Source organism: Chaetodon auriga, chromosome 17 (assembly GCF_051107435.1).
Source record: "Chaetodon auriga isolate fChaAug3 chromosome 17, fChaAug3.hap1, whole genome shotgun sequence".
NCBI classification, from domain to species: Eukaryota; Metazoa; Chordata; class Actinopteri; order Chaetodontiformes; family Chaetodontidae; genus Chaetodon; species Chaetodon auriga.
The window spans coordinates 17,514,661-17,532,648 of NC_135090.1; the positions used below are offsets into that span (position 1 = coordinate 17,514,661).

A 17,988-nucleotide genomic window follows, 5' to 3' on the forward strand; every position below is an offset into this window, starting at 1 on the left:
TGGAGTAGAATATTTATACTTACAAAATCATTTATTAAATAATACTCTGTGCTGTATGATGTTAAAGTAGATGTGAATATGAGTGTGAACGGTTGTCTGTCTCCATGTGTCAGACCTGTGACTGACTGATGGACATCAAAGAATAAGCAGGTACAGCTAATGGATGGGTGGCAGCATGATGTCAAGATAAGAGCAAGAAGCAGAGGCAATAGATGCTTTTTAATGATTTTATTCGTTTTCACATTAATGTTTTGTCCAGTAAGACACAAAGTAGTCAAAAGGATAAATAAAATTTGATTAAAAAAAAAAAAAAAACAACAACAAAAAAACAAAGTCAGACAACAGCCTGGAAGATTTACGATCTCAATGTTTCCTTGAATCATTCCATTGATCAACTTCCATGATGTGGACACCTTCGTTTTAGGTTTTCTGCAGCTTGGCATTATAAAACTGAACCCTGACATGACAAGACCTGAGTTATGGAAAATAAAGAGTGCTACAGCATATGAGTATATGAATAATCATAATTCTAAACTCATAAGGTCCCAATAGTGTTTATTGAAAACTGCTTTCGACTTTTGATCATAGTACAAACAGGTTTCAGGAGCAGCTGGCAGCAGCTGGCAGCAGCTGTTGTTGTCACTGTGCATTAGACATATTACAGCAAGCTTCCACACATGGAGGCCAGAATGGCTGCAGCAATGGTGGCGGTGAGGGTCATCTTGGTGGATGGGGCGCCACTGAGCTGGACAGTGTTGCACTTGTCTGTTTCGCAGCAGTTGAGTTGGGTCTCATACGTGATGCCCAACAGGGTGCCGCTGCCAGTAACATTGCATCCGCTGGTCTCACGGCACCCCAAAGTGTTGAAGCCATTAGTGTCGGAGACAGCTGGAAACGCTGCAGAGAAATTGTTGTGTTAGGAAGTGGAAAGTAACTTGGTACATTTAAACAAATACAGTTTTACAGTACTGGCGTTAATTTGTGTGTTTCTGTATTATGACTGCATTACTTTGTACTCCACTGCATGGAAATACTTTCCTTCTTCATTGACCTGAAAACACTAAAACGTCCCAAACTGGCAATAAAACGTTTTTGTCTCACAGTGAAACCTAAAAGGAGTACTTTTTGCTGCTTTACTACTTACAGCTACTTTTAAACTAGCATGGGAGCCTTGTAAAGGTATAATGTTCCACTGTGGTATAGCTACTATTAGTTTAAGTGAAGGAAAATGAGGAATAACTACACTGAATCGGTATATATGTGGTTGCACCATATGTGGTTTAGTGACTGGGAACACTGGGATTTGTGATCAGTGTGTGTGTGCGTGACTTGGTGTCACAGTATTTAGGAGTTATTCTGACTGAATTATGCCTGTGCTGTCATGTACTGCAGAGTGAGGGTGTGAGCTTTTAGGTAATTAGGAGACAACATACTTGCTTTTGCAGAGAAACAGACATGGGTGGAGTTTGAACAGGCCACCTCCGTGTTGCTGAGGCAGTAGCCCGCCAGGCCATAGTTGCATTGGTTGCAGGTCAGCGACTCCACTGAAACACAAATAAAAGCATAAAATTCAAATAAAAAAGCATCTTACATTGCGTATGTAGAATTTACACAGTCTTCAGCAAATGTTTGTGTGGCTGAAGCAACAGAAAAAGAGAACTCAACTGAAAACAGCTGAAATAATCTTACTTGGTTTCACTGAGTTTGGTCATATTGTTGTTATTAACATGAATATTTTGCAGACCTCTCTAAAATGTAAACACTTACCCATAATGCACTTTACTTTCATGGCAGTGGTCGTATGGAAGTTTTTGTTGAAACCATTTTGAAATTAAACACTTTTGGACTGCTGATACTGACACGAATTTACCTTTATTTAAACAGTTCAACAGTTTCTCTCATGATAAATAAAGTTTCATCTTACGTTTTCCTTCCAGATTAGCAAACATTGTTTTGGGAATTAGTTGTACACCACACCCGTGCTCCCTTGTACAAGCAAATGTCATCAAACACTGCCCAGGTTAAATAAACAATTAAATTCTTAGACGGCATATCAGATGACCAGCATGCTGATTTCAGCCAGACTGTGTGATTTGAATCTTCATTCAAGGAAAATATCAACAGCTGCTACTCAACGTGTGCTTTTCTGGAATGAGGACTTAAAATGGGTTTTTTACTCATCCGGAGGGTTGAAAAAGGGTCATTTTAATTAAAAAGGGTCAGTTCACCCAAATCACACAAAGAAAACACAGCACTGGTGGTGCTGAAAGTTCTGGTTTCACTCTCTGCTTCTATGACTTTTGCCAGCACAGACAGGTGAGGTGGTCTACCTTTGTTAGAAAAGAACATGCGATCAACTTGCCTAAATATTTTACTTTAATGCCATGCTCTCCAAAAACATTTACTGTCAGTGCAAATGAAATGATTCTGATTTGTGCAGAAAAAGCTGAATTCACCTGTGATATTGGTCGCCTTAGTGTAATATATCCATTACATATTCAAGCCTTTTACAAAACAGAAGAGCTGAGCAGAGAGTTTTTTTAGTGTGAGATTTCTTATTGAAAGAGGAGACTTCATCGGACCATGTATGAACATTTTTGCCAAAAAAAGTCTCTACAAAAGTACCATTAATACCAATAATACCAATTTCAAAATATCAGGTCAACCACTGCCAGAAACTTTCACCAAGTCCATACTTTATCATTTGTTTCTTTCCAGTAATAAATTCTTGATCACTGATTGATAACCCTAATTATTGTTTCGTCTTACCCAGCATGAGGGATGCCAGAGCTACAGTGATTCCAAACAAGATCTTTCCCATCTTGTGGTGTCGGCTTGGTTCGTGGTTTTGGCACACAGACAAAAAAATCCTTCCTCCCAGGTAATCGGATGCTGTGTGTCGTAGGAACTGATGAGCCTGTTTGGTTAGGGTACAGATTATATACACAAAGAAGCAGGCGATGGGAGGGGACAACATGAGTTCTTGTTCAGCCACCTGTCTTGATTTCTAGCTTGGGGAAAAATCAGTGGGAGTGAAGGAATGTCAAGAATGACTGATATTAAAGAAGAGCCTGTCGTTCATTCAAGTTAAAGAAAAAGTCATTGATCATAGTTTTATCTTAGATTACAGTGAAATGTATTTTGTAGTTTCTCTATTATGACCTTCATGTTTTATTTGTTCAATACAGCAAAACTCAGAAATATTATTTGCTTCTTTCTACCTGTTACTTTCCCATGAATGCCTGCTTTTTTTATTTGACAAGGTTGCAGAAATTGTTTCTGACGATCAACCAGTTAATCTATTGAGTAGTTTCAGCTCAAAAACATGTTGTTGTTGCAAAGTGGAAAGTCAGGTAGTGAAGCAGAAAAAGGCGCTTCGTGAGCACAAGAGTCTACTGTATTTCATCCCTCCACTGAAAATTTAAAGAAAACCACTAAGATTGGATTCAGGAAATCATCAAAACATTTGTGTCATTAAACCAAAGACAGTGTTTTCTCATGTTTGTCTCCTAACCCTTACATCATTAAGCCTCCAGATCACAAAGGCCAGACAACACGTGCTTCGTTTGAGAGGCCATTCATAAAAACATCCTATCTGTTTTTTTTACTGGTGATTTTTGTTTATTTGTAAGCAGTTTTTCTCAGAAACTGTATACCTGTACTTTCCTGATATGCCAAAAATTTCTGTTCTGCGCCAAAACTTGACATGAGAACACCAATGGTATCACTGCATTATCTCTGCTGTGGGGCACTGAAACCAGAAGAACCAGTTGGTCCTGCCAGATGGCAACGAGCTGAGCAGCATTTAGAGAGACACCAAATCACACCAAAACCACCACATAAGGGGTTAGTTTAGATATTTATTGCATTCTTCAAATTCTACATAACCAATTTCACAAAAACAGGCAGGCCAACACATTTCTTTTTTGGAAAATAATGCCAAAAGTGTTGGTTTCAGGAATGTCTGACTCGTGTCTAATGATTTGCGTTGAATAGAGGTTTAAGATCGGCCCTGACAAAATTTAAAATTCCTGCAAACTCAATTATATTTCAGCATCTGCAAACAACATGGTCAATTTGACCAAGTTCTTGCCATATATATACATTCAAAAGTAGCAAGATAAACAAAAGCTTTACCTCATCCACGCTGCACATTTGAGCAATGTGCAGTGTGGATTTGACACATATCAAAAATAAACACAATTCAACACAGAATTGACGGAGCCATTTGTGCCAAAAAAAAAAAAAAAAAAAAAGGAAAAACCCACGAAACAAAAGGAATATTATCACAGACAGCACCAAACATAAGCCAGGAGACAATTTACATTATGTTGGGTACACATTAATAAAGCAAACGGCAATAAATGAAATGTTCATAGAAGCTTTCTCTATATATTGATATTATGACTCTAAAATGATAATACAGTGGAGCAAAAGCAATAAATTAAAGGAACTGTTCAACACTTTGAGAAATATGATTCGTCCCCTTCTTGCAAGGAGTTAGATACGAAAAATATTGTTTTTGTGTGGAGTAAGCTGCACCCAGGAGCGTTAGCTTAGCATAAAGACTGGAGACAGAGAGAAACTGCTAGCCTGGCTCTGTCCAAAGGTAGAAAAATGTGCTAACGAATACCTTTAAAACTCACCACGTGCATGCAACAACAACATAACGTGTTGTTTTTCCACTTGTATGGATAAACAGACAAGATAAAACATGTTAATTAGTGAGCTTTAGAGGTGCTGGTAGGCAATTTCTTTTTACTTTCAGACAGAGCCAGGCCAGCTGTTTCCCCCGTTTCCAGCCTTTATGCTAAGCTAAGGTAACCATCTGCTGGTTGCAGCTTTATATTTATCATACAGAAATGAGTAATATTGATCTTCTCATCTAACTCTTGGCAAAAAAAAAAAAACATATGAGCATTATTTCCAAAATGTTGGACAACTCCTTTAAGTTGGAGAGCCACTAATTAACCCATAAAACCAATTTAAATAAACAGTAAAATGCCTAACATGATATTCAGCTATCAACACCCATGGCCCTCTACCTAAATTTTGTACTGCTCATTCAAGTGGAGAAAGTTAATTGCAGGGCACTTTTAAACATGTGGTGGAATCATCTTTGATGTCAGTGTTGCACATTGTTTTACACTTTAAATTGTCTGTCAATCAGCATTTTGATATCTGTTACACTATAGTGAAACATTATTGATGAATAAAAAAAATACAAAAAGAAAAGAAGGAATTAAAGTTTAATTGATATAAACACTTGAGTGAAATCAGAAAGTGCAATACACCTCAAGGATGGAAAACACAAGACCCGTGTGTGTGTTTTACATGTGTATGCACTTTATGTCATCTGTCATCCACTGTATTTCCTGTCAAACCAGGGTGTTGGCGATAAACAGAGCAGTGATGGTGGCCAGAGCCAGGCTGAGCCCGGGGGTCCCGGGCAGACCAGGCGCAGCATTACACAGGTCTGAATCGCAGCACGTCTTGGTCATGGAGTAGACGGAGGTGGAGTTTGAGGAGCTGGGGAAGTCCACGTTTTTGGTCTGGTTGCACTCAGCCAATGCTAGACAGCCCTTCATCTTGAGATCCACGAGGCCGACTGCGGAGTGACAGCAAACACACACGATCGCTGTCAGTGTCTATTGTTCATTGTGTTTGACTGAAATGGTTGGTTGTAGTTGCAGAGTGCACTTATACGCTGCATGTTGTTGTTGGATGAAGACCTTGTTGCTCAAGTTGACTTCCTTCGCTGTCTTTAAGCGATCCATTTCAAGTGTTATTTCATTACATGAAGATGTCAACCGTTAATTCGTTACATTGAACTGACTTTCTCGACTGTTTTAGCGATTTCAACTGTTACGTCCTTACATCAAGATGACTTTTGCATCTGTTTCTAAGCTAACTAGTTCAACCATTAATTAATTAGTTTAAGCTAACTTTCTCAACTGTTTCTAAGCTATTTCAACCGTTAATTCACTAGTTTGAGCTGAACTGCTTTTAAGCTAACTATTTCAACCGTTAATTTGTTACATTAAGTTGACTTTCTCAACTGTTATAGCTATTTCAACTGTTATTTCATTACATTAAGATGACTTCTTCAACTGTCTAAGCTAACTATTTAAACCATTAATTCACTAGTTTAAGACAAACTGTTTTTAGCTATTTCAACTGTTAATTCATTACTTTTAGCTGACTTTCTCAATTGGTTTGAGCTAACTGTTTCAACCGTTAATGTCTTTAAGATGACTTTCTCAGCTGTTTTATGTAACCATTTCAACTGCTATTTCATTACATTAAGATGACTTTCTCAACTATTTTTGGCTAACGATTTCAACTCTTAATTCATAACCTAAGGCTAACTCACTTTGCTAACCATTTCAAATGGTTCTCGGGATTGGGAATCATTAGATTTAAATGACCAAAATGTTTTGAATAAACAAGTAATCGTTCCCGTATAATAAAAATCTTCATCTCAACCTTTTGATAAAAATGCCTTTCACAAGCGGCAATTGTCTGCCTTCACTGTTGTTATAGAGCTATGCATTTTGAGAATGCAACAGGTGGGGTGTTATATGAGTGCTGATGACAACCATCCTTTAGGAGAATGTCGTCCAGTGACATTTTCAGCTTCTGAACTCCTTACCAGCTTTCCCGACACCACTGAAGCATAGTTCTCCACTTCCACATGTGGTTTTAGTGGTTAGGCACACGTCTCCAAGGCCAATTGTGCATTTGTAGCACTGCAGAGCTTGACCTGTTATCAACAGAGAGTTGGTGAGGAAGGGGAGGAGGGGAGGAGGGACAGAGAGGAATCAGGGAGGAAAGAGGAAGTTGAATAGTAGAATTTTGCGTAAACAGGTTTGCAACAGGCTATAACTATGAGGTAAAAAGGTTCCTGATAAATACATCTGGAATCAAGTAAACTTCTTTTTAAGTTGGTCCTTTGCTGAGAACTGAGAACGTTTCAGTGTTTATAGTCATCTCAGTTGATGTAGTTTGTTATTTAAAAAGGTCTCACATGGGTGACAATAGTGACACAAAGTCACTTATGGATGAGGTAAACGGGTGACATTTGACCCGTAGCACAGTGGTGGTTTTGTGGTTGAGGTCATACCTTGGTATGGAATGTGGTCTTTTTCCTTCAGTCTTAACACGAACTCCAATGCGTTGCTTTAAACTGTTTTACTTACTACCCCTAATATTTACTTATAATTATGATGTGCACTTTTCTTACTTGATATTCTAATTCTACTACTGCCACATCTACTCTTTATATACATGTATTCGATGTCATTAATTAATCATTCCAGCACGATACAAAAACCTCCTAGGCCTAACCTTGTTATGAAAATGCTTTTAAATTACACTGAACATTATTTTCCCACCAATTCAAGTTTTTGTGGTGTTTTGTTTTATCTAAATTGAAGAGGTAGAAAAAGAAACGACATAAAATAATTACGTTGCATCTACAGAAACACGTGAAATCCCTCACACAAATTCCAGATTTTTAGCTATATAAATAAAACCTGAGCCATTTAACAGCTTGCACAATGGCAACTCTGAGGTCGGTTTATAGTTGAGGTATGTTGCCTTATATATAACAGTTCTAAAAAGGTTGTCAACTCAGGCTTTTCCAATCCAGCTTTGAGAGCAAGTTCGCAACGCACGTTGCACTGCATGTAACATGAACAAGTTTAGAACAGCATGATTTGGCGTACCAGGAAATAATAATAAAGAAAGGTGAGCAGGAAATACATAAAATCAAACAGGTTGTCAAACATCCCAATAGAAAAGCCACAATTTAAAATACAATTAATGAGGAACTCCAACAATTTTACACCTGAAAGGTCCATTTACCCATAATGGAGAATAAACAATGCCACTCACAGGTCCTCAGATGTTAGAGACACTAAATATTACAATACTGAATCATGTTTAAAACAAATCACATTAGACAGGCTGATATCAATTAAGGCATTTAAAAATGTAGGAAAGGGTTTGGTGCCAAATATGATTGGAACTTAATAGGTAATTGCCGCCTTAGCTAGATCTTCCTCATTCTGCGGGTCTTCTTTGGCATGTGATGCGGTTTGAAACACTGTGATTACCTGTCAATGCTTTTTCTTTTGTTTTGTCTGTTTTTAATGTTTGCATGCATGTTGCTTGAAGTATTGTAATCTTGGCCAGGGCTCCCTTCAAAAAGAGATTTCTCAACAGGACTTAACTGGTTACATAAAGGTTAGTTATTAATAATAACAAACATTTTATCATTCATATTTACACAAACAAAGTTCCTACAGTATAAAGGATTGTAAAACTGCATGGAAAACAACAGGATTGGAAGAAAACACTGAATAAATACACGTGGGTGCTGTGGCTTGAGAGGGTTACTTAATATAAAATAGCTGATACTGGAAATGTTAATTTAACAGTCCTCTAGTCACCTGGTGAGGCCGAGGCTCAGAAAACATTCATGAAGTCACACTGAAGTGAGTCAGCTGAGATGATGACACAACAGCATGTACTAAATGAATTTGTCTCTGGAACACCAAAAGAACATAACCACGTCTATCACGCACCATAAACTTTGTTAGTTACTACCGGCAACTTATTTACAAGCCATGCATCATTACAAAGTGGACAGAATGTTGGCTTGAACCTGCTCCGAACAAAAGGAAAGTTAATGAGTGACACCACTCTGCTAGTCGCAGCCGCCAGTTTTACAGACGTCACGGAGTCATTGAAAAGAGAAAACCTTAAAAAGGGAGCAGTGACCTCAGATAGATGGGAAAACTGATGTTCAATTACAGATTTAAGACTGATTCACTGTTGTCTGTTGTCATGATTGACGACTGTGAGACTGAAGTAGCAGCGTGCATGACTCAGCAGAGCGATACTCTGCAACTGCACTGAACTCTGGTGAAAGCATTGTTCGGAACCTGTTGCTCCAGTTTCAAAGCAGCACCCCATGACATGAGCTGTTCCGGAAAGTACACATGTCATCATACAAAGAACAATGTGTCTGGAAAGTTCCCTTTTTGTCTTGTTCGAAGATTCATTTGTTTATTTTAAAAAGAGTTTGTAAAGAGATTTGGTGACATCACAGCGGGTTAGGTAAAGTGCGTACGTATGTCCACAGGGTCCGTACTCTGTGATGGTTTTAATCCGCACTCCAAAATAAAAATTCATACATGCTTCTTCTGAGGCAGCATACAGCTCAATTTTATGAATCTGAACAGCTCCTCAAGCTGAACAGCAAAATAACTGAAGGAGCAACACTAAGACTGTAACATAGTAATTATAACAACGTCGAAGCCCAGATTAAACTTTCAAAAAATAAAAGTCAAATAATATTGAACCCCTATAGTGTATAAATCATCACAATGAATGCTTTTCTTGTCCAAAGAAGGTTTCAGGGGGAATAAAGGTGTGATTACCGGGTCAGGAGGTCAAATAATATGAGAGGCCATCTTGGAACATCATGCTCTGGTTCAGCGTTCGTATTCAAGTGCTTTCCTTTCCTCTCGTTCAGCTTCCTTTATCCTTCCTTTCTAACTTTTGAATATTTATTCTCTATGAAGACGGCAAGCTGAGAATCTTCAAATCTTCAATCACTACTACCAAAAAAGAAAGGCCATTAAAGCGAAGGCACCTTTTGTTCAACAGCGGCCACTGTGGCCACAAATGGAAATTGCACCATCATAGTAAATTCTTGAACGTCATACAAATAGAGGAGAGAAAAACTGATGCGTATCTTGTGTAAACGTCCCAACAGCAGCTTCCATACGCTACAGCGCATACCAGAACAAGTGAGGGTGTATGAGGGTGAGCTCCTGGAGTGTAATGAACCGAGTAATGGTGCCTTTTATCTGGAAGGAGAACAATGTGCCAGTTCTTTCAAAAGTAATTCATAATGTCACAACTCAACCACTTTTCCTAAAACTAACATGTAAAGCAATTACTCAAGCACAAAAATGGCAAACTCAATATTTAACTCCAGCATCTGACATGGGAAAAGGAGTGCTGCTTTACTGTTCATACGTTTGCTGATCTGACTCATCAACCATTCATTCTTTCCAGCTGAGTATAGCTCCTCCATTTAGGTGCGCTTTGCATTACGGGAGAAAACCGTCCTTTACGTCGCGCTCAAACGTCCCACGCACTGATAAGCTTTGCCTATATTATGTCAGCAAAAGGTCAAGAATTGGGAAACATGACCAAAAGTCACTGAAACTCCAGCACAGAAGAGGGATTTGACTTGTTTAAAACAAATGAACTACACCAGAGATGTGAACTTATGACAAAATAAAGGTTGTGAGTTGTGAGAGACCATGATTTCAATCACAATCAGGTGGGATGACCTGAACACACCCACACTTTTGAACACAAACAGCTCCACACCCTTTCCCATTGGTTTCACTTACACCCGAGTTCAAGTAGAGCTGACAGTTAAGAAGACGTCCGTCAGCTCTCACACCCTCTCCTACTGCCCCCAGTGTATAATCTCAAACATACAATCAGAATATACTGGACATAAAACAACATTTTCTTCATCTGGGAAACAAAATGTCTGCTTGTTTGACAATAAACCACCAGAAATACAATACTGTATATTGTATAGAATACAATATAAAAAAGGCTCTTACAAATAACTGACTCGTTTGCTTTCCAACACCGTGTGCTAAAGAGCAATACTGTAAAATGGCAGCACACAATTCTAAAAGGTAAATAGTAAGTAGGGTTAAGTGTTGAAAATCAAGTTGTCATGTGACTTCTGGGTTGACACACCTAAGAACACTTCACTGCTCTGCAATGCTGACTGACATGTTACGCACGTCACCTCCTCGCTGCTGCGGTCCGGGAAGCATCTCAAATCCAGTCTGACCTGATCCTCAGAGTCATTCTGTTCATGAAAACAATCATCGCACGCATTTAAGGTAACAAATCAGTATCTCCTTTGACTTTCCGTCTGCATTACAGCACAAAAGTCCATTGTTGTGTTGAGGAAAATGTGAAACTGGCCGGAGGGGAAAAAGTCACAAGGGAACAAAAAAAAAGCTAATGATGTGCAATTACAGCAGACTGTTCATTCCCGTCAGCGTCTCAACTTCTAATTGGCTGTGTCAATTATGTGTCAGCACACGTCCCTAAAAGAAGCTCTGGATAAAAGTTGCTAAGTGCGGATCTATTCAGAAACAGGTGCGGTGAATCACTTCCGACAACAGGCAGATGAGATGGGCATGTGAGGTGTCGTGCCCACATCACAAGGTCACACTGGCTGAGAAGCGCTGAGATAATTATCGTTGTCGGCGCGCTTGAAAACTCTTCCTTTCCCGGATGCTTGTTGCCTGAGTTCAAGAATGTTCAGGTGAGTTCTGCCATGACTGGAAATTCATGCACATCCTTCAAACCACAGTCAACGCCCAAGTCACAGGTGTGTGAGAAAAGGACACGTGTGAGGAAAAGCTGCGGCAGCCTTTCAATGAGGACAGCTCGCAGGACGGCCTGAAAAATGTCTCACACCAACCGCCATAGTAACCAGCAAGATAAGAGGTACTCAGGTCCTTCACCTGAGTCAAAACAACAGCTATCTATGTATCTGTCTGTCTATCTGACAGTGTTTTAATTTCTAAGATTGTCATTCATTTTGTCTTTAAAATCCTAATCTGAAAAGTACTTACAGGTGTCAGATAAAGTAGAAGTGAATACTGCAATACTGTCCTGAGTAAGGTTACCTGTCCTGCACAGGCAGACGGTAACTGCAGAAAATGAAGTTGAAAAGAGGAGATTTCAGGACATTTTCCGCCCTTTTAGGCCAAATATTTTACTTCAAAAGGACAATAAAGAGTATCTGAAAACGCAGATGCTTCACTCTGACTCTTTAGGGAAGGTGAGAAATGTAGTATCTCCAATCAGATTTTGTATCTTCTGTTTCTTTTCTTCAAATACTTCTTAGAGATTAGAAGTACCTGTTTTGCGACCACATTTTTGTACCTGCGTTTTGGCTCTGTAGGCCTGTTCGGTGTATCTAAACCGACTCAAAAGGAGTTAAAGGCTTAAATGTGTATCTGTGTGTAATTGAGAACTTCTAGAAATGTTACAAGAGCGCCATTTCTTTAGTAAAACCGAGCAAAAAAACAAAGCATTTCGACTGTTTTAAGTACTTCCAGACTCTCTGCCTTTGCCAGCCTGTTTGACAGCGAGGAGCCTGTTAAAGCTCTGAGGTGTGGCACGTTACTGATCACCCTCAGCGTGCAGACACAGCCTTAAACTGCCATCTGCTGCTCTGTCACTGCAACTACAGACTGTGGTGCATCAGGCCCACAGTTTCTAATACAAGAACACACTGGGGAACCCAAAACACAGAAACGATCACTGGCTGTGTTTAAAAGACCAAACCTCTGGTGAAAATCACATAACAGGGGAAAAAATGCAAGTCAACAGAGAGGAATCACAGTGCTGGTATGCTTGATAGCGTTGTCTTGGGTGTGGTTTCTTCCCTGTAATCCCTGCTTTGGGGGGAGACACTACCCAAGATGTCCACCTGAGGGCATCCTTGTTACCGAAGGCCTTGAAAATTGTTTATTTCCAGTTAAAACAAATGTTTCTGGTGGCAACATTTCAGCTCAACAAGAGCGTTTCCATGCACGAGGAACAGCTGAAGATAAATTCGCCGACAAAAGCTCCGTTTTTGGGAGCTTTGCATTACTATGGCCGTCTCAGCTCACTGTGGGGAACAACTGGAAAGAAAAACGGCGAATTAGGAGCCAAAATTAAACTCCCAACGTGAGTCATGCACACTGAACCCAGCGTGCACGGAAAGCTGAAATGAGGCACCATGTCGTGAGATGAATACACAAACAAGTTTATGTAAAGCATCATGAGAATAAATATGCAAAGATTGCCGTCAAAGCTTGATCTGATAGGGATAATTATTATTCTCACACAACAGCCTCACAACAGGTGAAGATAAACACACCCGGGCAGGCCTGCTGTGTTGTATAAATATCCTCGCTTTGCATTTGGATTCGAAGTGGATTACGGTGCAAAAAGCCGACATCCTTGACGGATGGGAGCAGCCAGCCTGATGGGAGGAGCAGCCAGATGAGATGTTTGGCAGACAGATCATTTTTGTCCCCTTCTGAACTCAATTTTTACAGATTCATAAACACGGCTTAAACCTTGTGCTTGAGAAAGAAGAAGCTGTCTTCAGAAAACATTACTTCTGGAGTCAATTTTAGATTTTAAGTGCTTCTTCTTCTTAAGTTTCGTGTTTTCTTTCCATTGGTTCTTCTCTGTTAATCTCTTTGTACTTGCACACTCTTTGTATTATCGGCGTCCTTTGTTTCAATTGTTGGAACGAGCATGGACGGCCAAGGCTTCTACTTCTAAGATCAATACACTGCTTACACACATTCACATCACCTCCATGTCATTATCTGGTTCAGTCAGCAGCCTCTTAGATTTTCTCCTCCCAACTGAAGAAATTTACCGACATCTGGATTACAGAGGTAAGTATTTTTGACCATTTTTCTGGCAGCTGGTCGTTCGGGAAACCTCTCAGTGGCCTGTAACATGTTGACTTCAGAAACCAACCAGACCACTATCTGAAATCATCTACTATTCCCCAGAGTACACACACACACACACACACCCACACACACATTCATCCCTCCTGGTCACTGCTACAGGGAGATGTGAAACCTCAGTATGTAATTATCTGTGTTTGTGAATGACTTGTGTGTCACAAACAACTATTTCAAGACTTTGTAGGCTTTAGGTCAAAGGTATCACCTGAAAGTATAAAAAGCAGCCAAGATGGGGATATGGTTCCCTCTAGGAAGGGTGTGGTTTGAAAAAGGACACTGAAACAACGGAGCTGAGGTGATCCTGACTACAATGGCCTGAAAACACAATAGAAGCGGGACAAATGGCCCTTAGTGCACTCAGTCCACAGACCCTCTGTAGAAGTGGAATTTGAGACTTGGGCAAAGCCTCAACTATTACAGGGTGAGGAATTTCTCATGCAAAGGCTGGCAGGTCGGGACATGATTCAGTCTTTTAATAACATCTGGAAGAAAAAAAAAAGAAGAAGAAGAAGACAGAGAGAACATCTTCGTACCACAAGCAGGCTGCCTCACCCAAGCCCATCATAACAGCATTAGAGTGAAGCATGCGATGTGCACAGAGGGAGCTTCATCTGTGGGATCAGTGGCTCATCCTGCTGAATCTTACACTGGAATATAAACTGGAGTCCTACATGGTGATTTTCATCAGCAATTAATCTATTATTGTCTCACTTAATTGATTAATCACTTCCTCCATAAGATGGAATCTACTGAAAAATGCCCATTATGCTGACATATGATGAAGAAAACCAGCAGATCCTCACTGAGATGAGGCATTTCTGTTCATTGTCAGTCAGTCGACATTAATTGACTAGTCATCGTGGCTCAGACTAATTTTAGTTTTAGCTATTCCAACTGTTTCCTCTTTAGTTTGAGCCGTTTTAACTTTTTCTCCGTGACTTTTAGTCCAACTGTTTTTCTTTTGGGACCCTGTTGGGTTCTTTCTGATTGCAAAAACAAAAAAAAAAAATGTTGTGGATGTTACAACCAAGCAGATAATGTTGCTGCAAGGGCGTCACCGTTTTGTAACTTCATCTCAAACAGTCAAATGAGTCCTCTGAGGTCTATCAATTAACGCTGAACTAAAAAAAAAAAACCTGCCGAAATCAGGAAAAGACAGTACATCATGATTTGACAATAAGCAAAACACACGACTGTTACATGTTAAACAACCAGAGGCGCCTTTTCATTTTTATTTACTGGTGCATCATGGGTAAGTTGTCGGATCCTGGGCCCCCTGCCCCTAAAATGATGTGAACACACCACTGGTATTAAGAGTGAACACACCCAGTCAGACAGTCCAAAGCTCTACACCCTCCAACACTGAGCACACCCAGTGAACCTGACACAACATGTCACATATGTCCCAAAACCACATGCAGAAAGCCAAATATTTAAATTTTTATTCCAACAAAACGTGTTTGACAGGATCTGATCTGCGCTGAGAGGGAAAAAAGAAAGAAAACGTCTTTTTCTCGTCTACAAATAAATATCGGATGATGGAAAACAAAAAGCTCCGTGTAGCTTGGAAATGTAGAAATGTATCTATTCATCTAAAACTTAAAAGATAAATGTCATTGTGAACACAGCAGTACTGCAGCGTCTGCATATATACAGACGGGAAACCGACCTCAACAAAAACACGCACACACCAAAGTCCATGAAAAAAAAGGCAAATTTAGTCGGGAAAGTATTTAAAGCTTCTCTCAGACAAATGATGCTTGGTTTTAAAACAGATTCAGTTTCAGATGTTAGTTAACAAGTGAAAATTCTTTAAAATAATCTTTCAAAAAACAAAAACAAAAAAAAAGTCTAAGTCGTCATGACTTAAAGCATTTTCTTACCGATTGCAAAGCAGAATCCGATCGCAAAAAGCTGGAGGATAATTCTGTTCATCTTTGAAGGAAAAAGGTGGCAAACTCGACTTTCAGGAGAAGCTGCCTGTGAGCACGCAGACCGTTATAATTTTGATCAAACAACGAGCTGTTTTTTCCGCCATGGTCGCATTTATAATCTTCCACTCCCATCCGAACGTCACCGTTATCCAATCAGAGGAGGTCTTGTGGGACAGCGACCCAGTTTGAGGCTCTCCCACCTGTGTGAATCACAGGTACGCCCGGCGGGGAGCTCCAGTGTGGGAAAGCTGGGCGACACAGAACTGAGGCTTAGAGGTGATTTTATGTTCTCATCCCAGTTTGCCTGTATGGGTTTATCATGTTTTGGTGATGCTCAAAAAAAAAAAAAAAAGAAGACTTAAATGTTGTTTTATGGCCTTAAAGCCACTTTAATCAGCTGTGGAAAGTCTCTACTTTTACTTCTGTTCACTATTTCTGCTTTGTGTTGCTTCATACTTCTACCATGTTTAAGGTTTTACATATAATAAATGTCTTAAATGCATCAATTTGTTAAAGATGAAATCAGCGACACCCAATATTGTTTTACCTTTGGTCCTTTATGTAAAAAAAAAACAAAAAAACAAAACTTAAATGCCACTTTTTAAGATCCTACAGTGCTTTATTGCATCTCACATGTATTTTCTTCTGGGATACTTGTGTGCTAACCCCATTGCTGTCCAGTGGAGACCATAGTTCTAACAAATTAGGTTACTTTAGATAAACTGGTTCCTAAACTGTCCTGTTTAGATTAAATCATCTAAAAAGACGGATTATTAAACTGAATATAAAGGTGTTTCCTTACTTCATGAGAAGTTTGATTTTGTTTATTCACAACTCGACAAAATACACCAAGCCGAGGAATAATATGTTAAAGTCAGAGTACTCAACAAGGCCCCAAGATATTAAATGACAAGACACAAAATCAAATCAGACTCTTAAACACAACATCAAACTAAAAACTAACCTTCTACATGACCTTAACTGGGATTAGAAAAAAACTCATTTATCAGTCAAAATACATAGAAATGTCTGACTGAGAAATAAATATAGATCAGAGGTGTCAGTTGACATAAGTGACCAAATTAAGATAATTACTATTTGCCCTCCTGATGCAGTTACCCACACCCAGAGTGATTCAGTCAGCTGACCACACGCAGTATCCTGCTCTATCATGGCCTGAAGTTACAGGATTTAGTGTTTGTCGCTAAACTCTCCTGATAAATTAACACTCAAAGGTCAAACCCTACAGTATGAAGTTATATTTCTCTCGCTGCATGAACAGACATTCAGTTCTTGAGTCATGACTTCTTCTTCTTCTTCTTCTCTCTCTTTTTTGTGGCTTCTGCATCAGGAAAGTCTGAAAACTGCAGCAACAGCTTAATGTCCAGAGAAAAGAGGGGGAATGCATTTGGGAGTCAGGGGTTTAATTACGCCCGGACGCCATCTTGGTGGATCTCTTATCTCTTGTATTTCCTGTTTGTGCGCACAGTGGACACCAGTTACTGTTTTGAAATAACTGTGACAGAAAACATTAAGGGATCAAAGCTTAAAAATTACACAAAGTCGACTCTTGTGCAAATTCTAAACAGTCAGAGTAATATTTCACTGCACGTGGCAAATGTGTGACTTCTCTAGAAGCAATAACAAGAAGCAATTTTTGATTTTCTCTGGCTTCGTTTCAGCTCGGGCGTTAATCAGATCATCCGCGGGCTTTCCTCGAGGCGGTGTGTGCAACGGACAGGCCACAACACATCTACAACAAAACAACACACGGCAACACCTCGACAGTATCACGCAGGCGGTATTTTGCGTCTTATTAAGCTATTAAGCTAATAACGCACAACTTTTTGTTGACATTGTGTGGAAGCATTATTCAGCTTTTTACCAACTTCCAAAAGTAGTGTCATGATGATGTGTCTCCCTGAGCTGCTGCTCCCTCTGTGTGTGTGTGTGTGTGTGTGTGTGTGAGTGGAAACAGGTGTGCTGCAGCCACACCAGCTGCACCTCCTCTCCACAATCAGCCCTGTCACATTTCTCTCCGTGCTTTAAGTTTTCTCGTGTTGCCTGCGTCCTGGTCCCCGCAGCTCCTCATCTTGCTGCTGCTCTTCTGCCCTTTCCTGCCCCCGCTCTCCAACCAGCTACCAGCCCAAGCCTCCCCCGGCCTTTACATTAAAGTGCTCTTCGTCATTGTGTGTCTGCTCCGTCCCACTTAACAAGCAATTTGTGCCAGACTTGTGTCCCACCTGGGCGAGGGGACCTTGACCTGCTTTTAAAAAGACCAGAAGTGTTTGAAAAACATAAACTCCAAACATTAAAGCCAAAGAGTCTGAATGAGGGCGTCGCCTTCAGTGTAATATGATAGTTTATCTGCAACTTACCTCAGGCTATTAATTATTTACCGTTGCATTGATTTTTTTCTTCTTTTTTTTCCATGCTCTGTACATTTAAAGTGTTTT

General features: G+C 39.8%; 2 protein-coding genes across 2 annotated transcripts; both read right to left on the reverse strand.

The window, feature by feature from the left end:
* Positions 1-275: 275 nt before the first annotated feature.
* LOC143335540 (uncharacterized) lies at positions 276-2,924 on the reverse strand. Its single transcript, XM_076755054.1, has 3 exons — positions 2,770-2,924; positions 1,434-1,544; positions 276-897 (listed from the first exon to the last, which is right to left on the reverse strand). Exons 1-3 carry the CDS (start codon positions 2,819-2,821, stop codon positions 659-661), a joined length of 402 nt encoding a protein of 133 aa, XP_076611169.1. The 5' UTR covers positions 2,822-2,924; the 3' UTR covers positions 276-658.
* A 916-nt stretch (positions 2,925-3,840) lies between these two features.
* Positions 3,841-15,617, reverse strand: LOC143334845 (sperm acrosome membrane-associated protein 4-like). Its single transcript, XM_076753775.1, has 3 exons — positions 15,482-15,617; positions 6,653-6,763; positions 3,841-5,608 (listed from the first exon to the last, which is right to left on the reverse strand). Exons 1-3 carry the CDS (start codon positions 15,531-15,533, stop codon positions 5,379-5,381), a joined length of 393 nt encoding a protein of 130 aa, XP_076609890.1. The 5' UTR covers positions 15,534-15,617; the 3' UTR covers positions 3,841-5,378.
* Between the last annotated feature and the right edge of the window lie 2,371 nt (positions 15,618-17,988).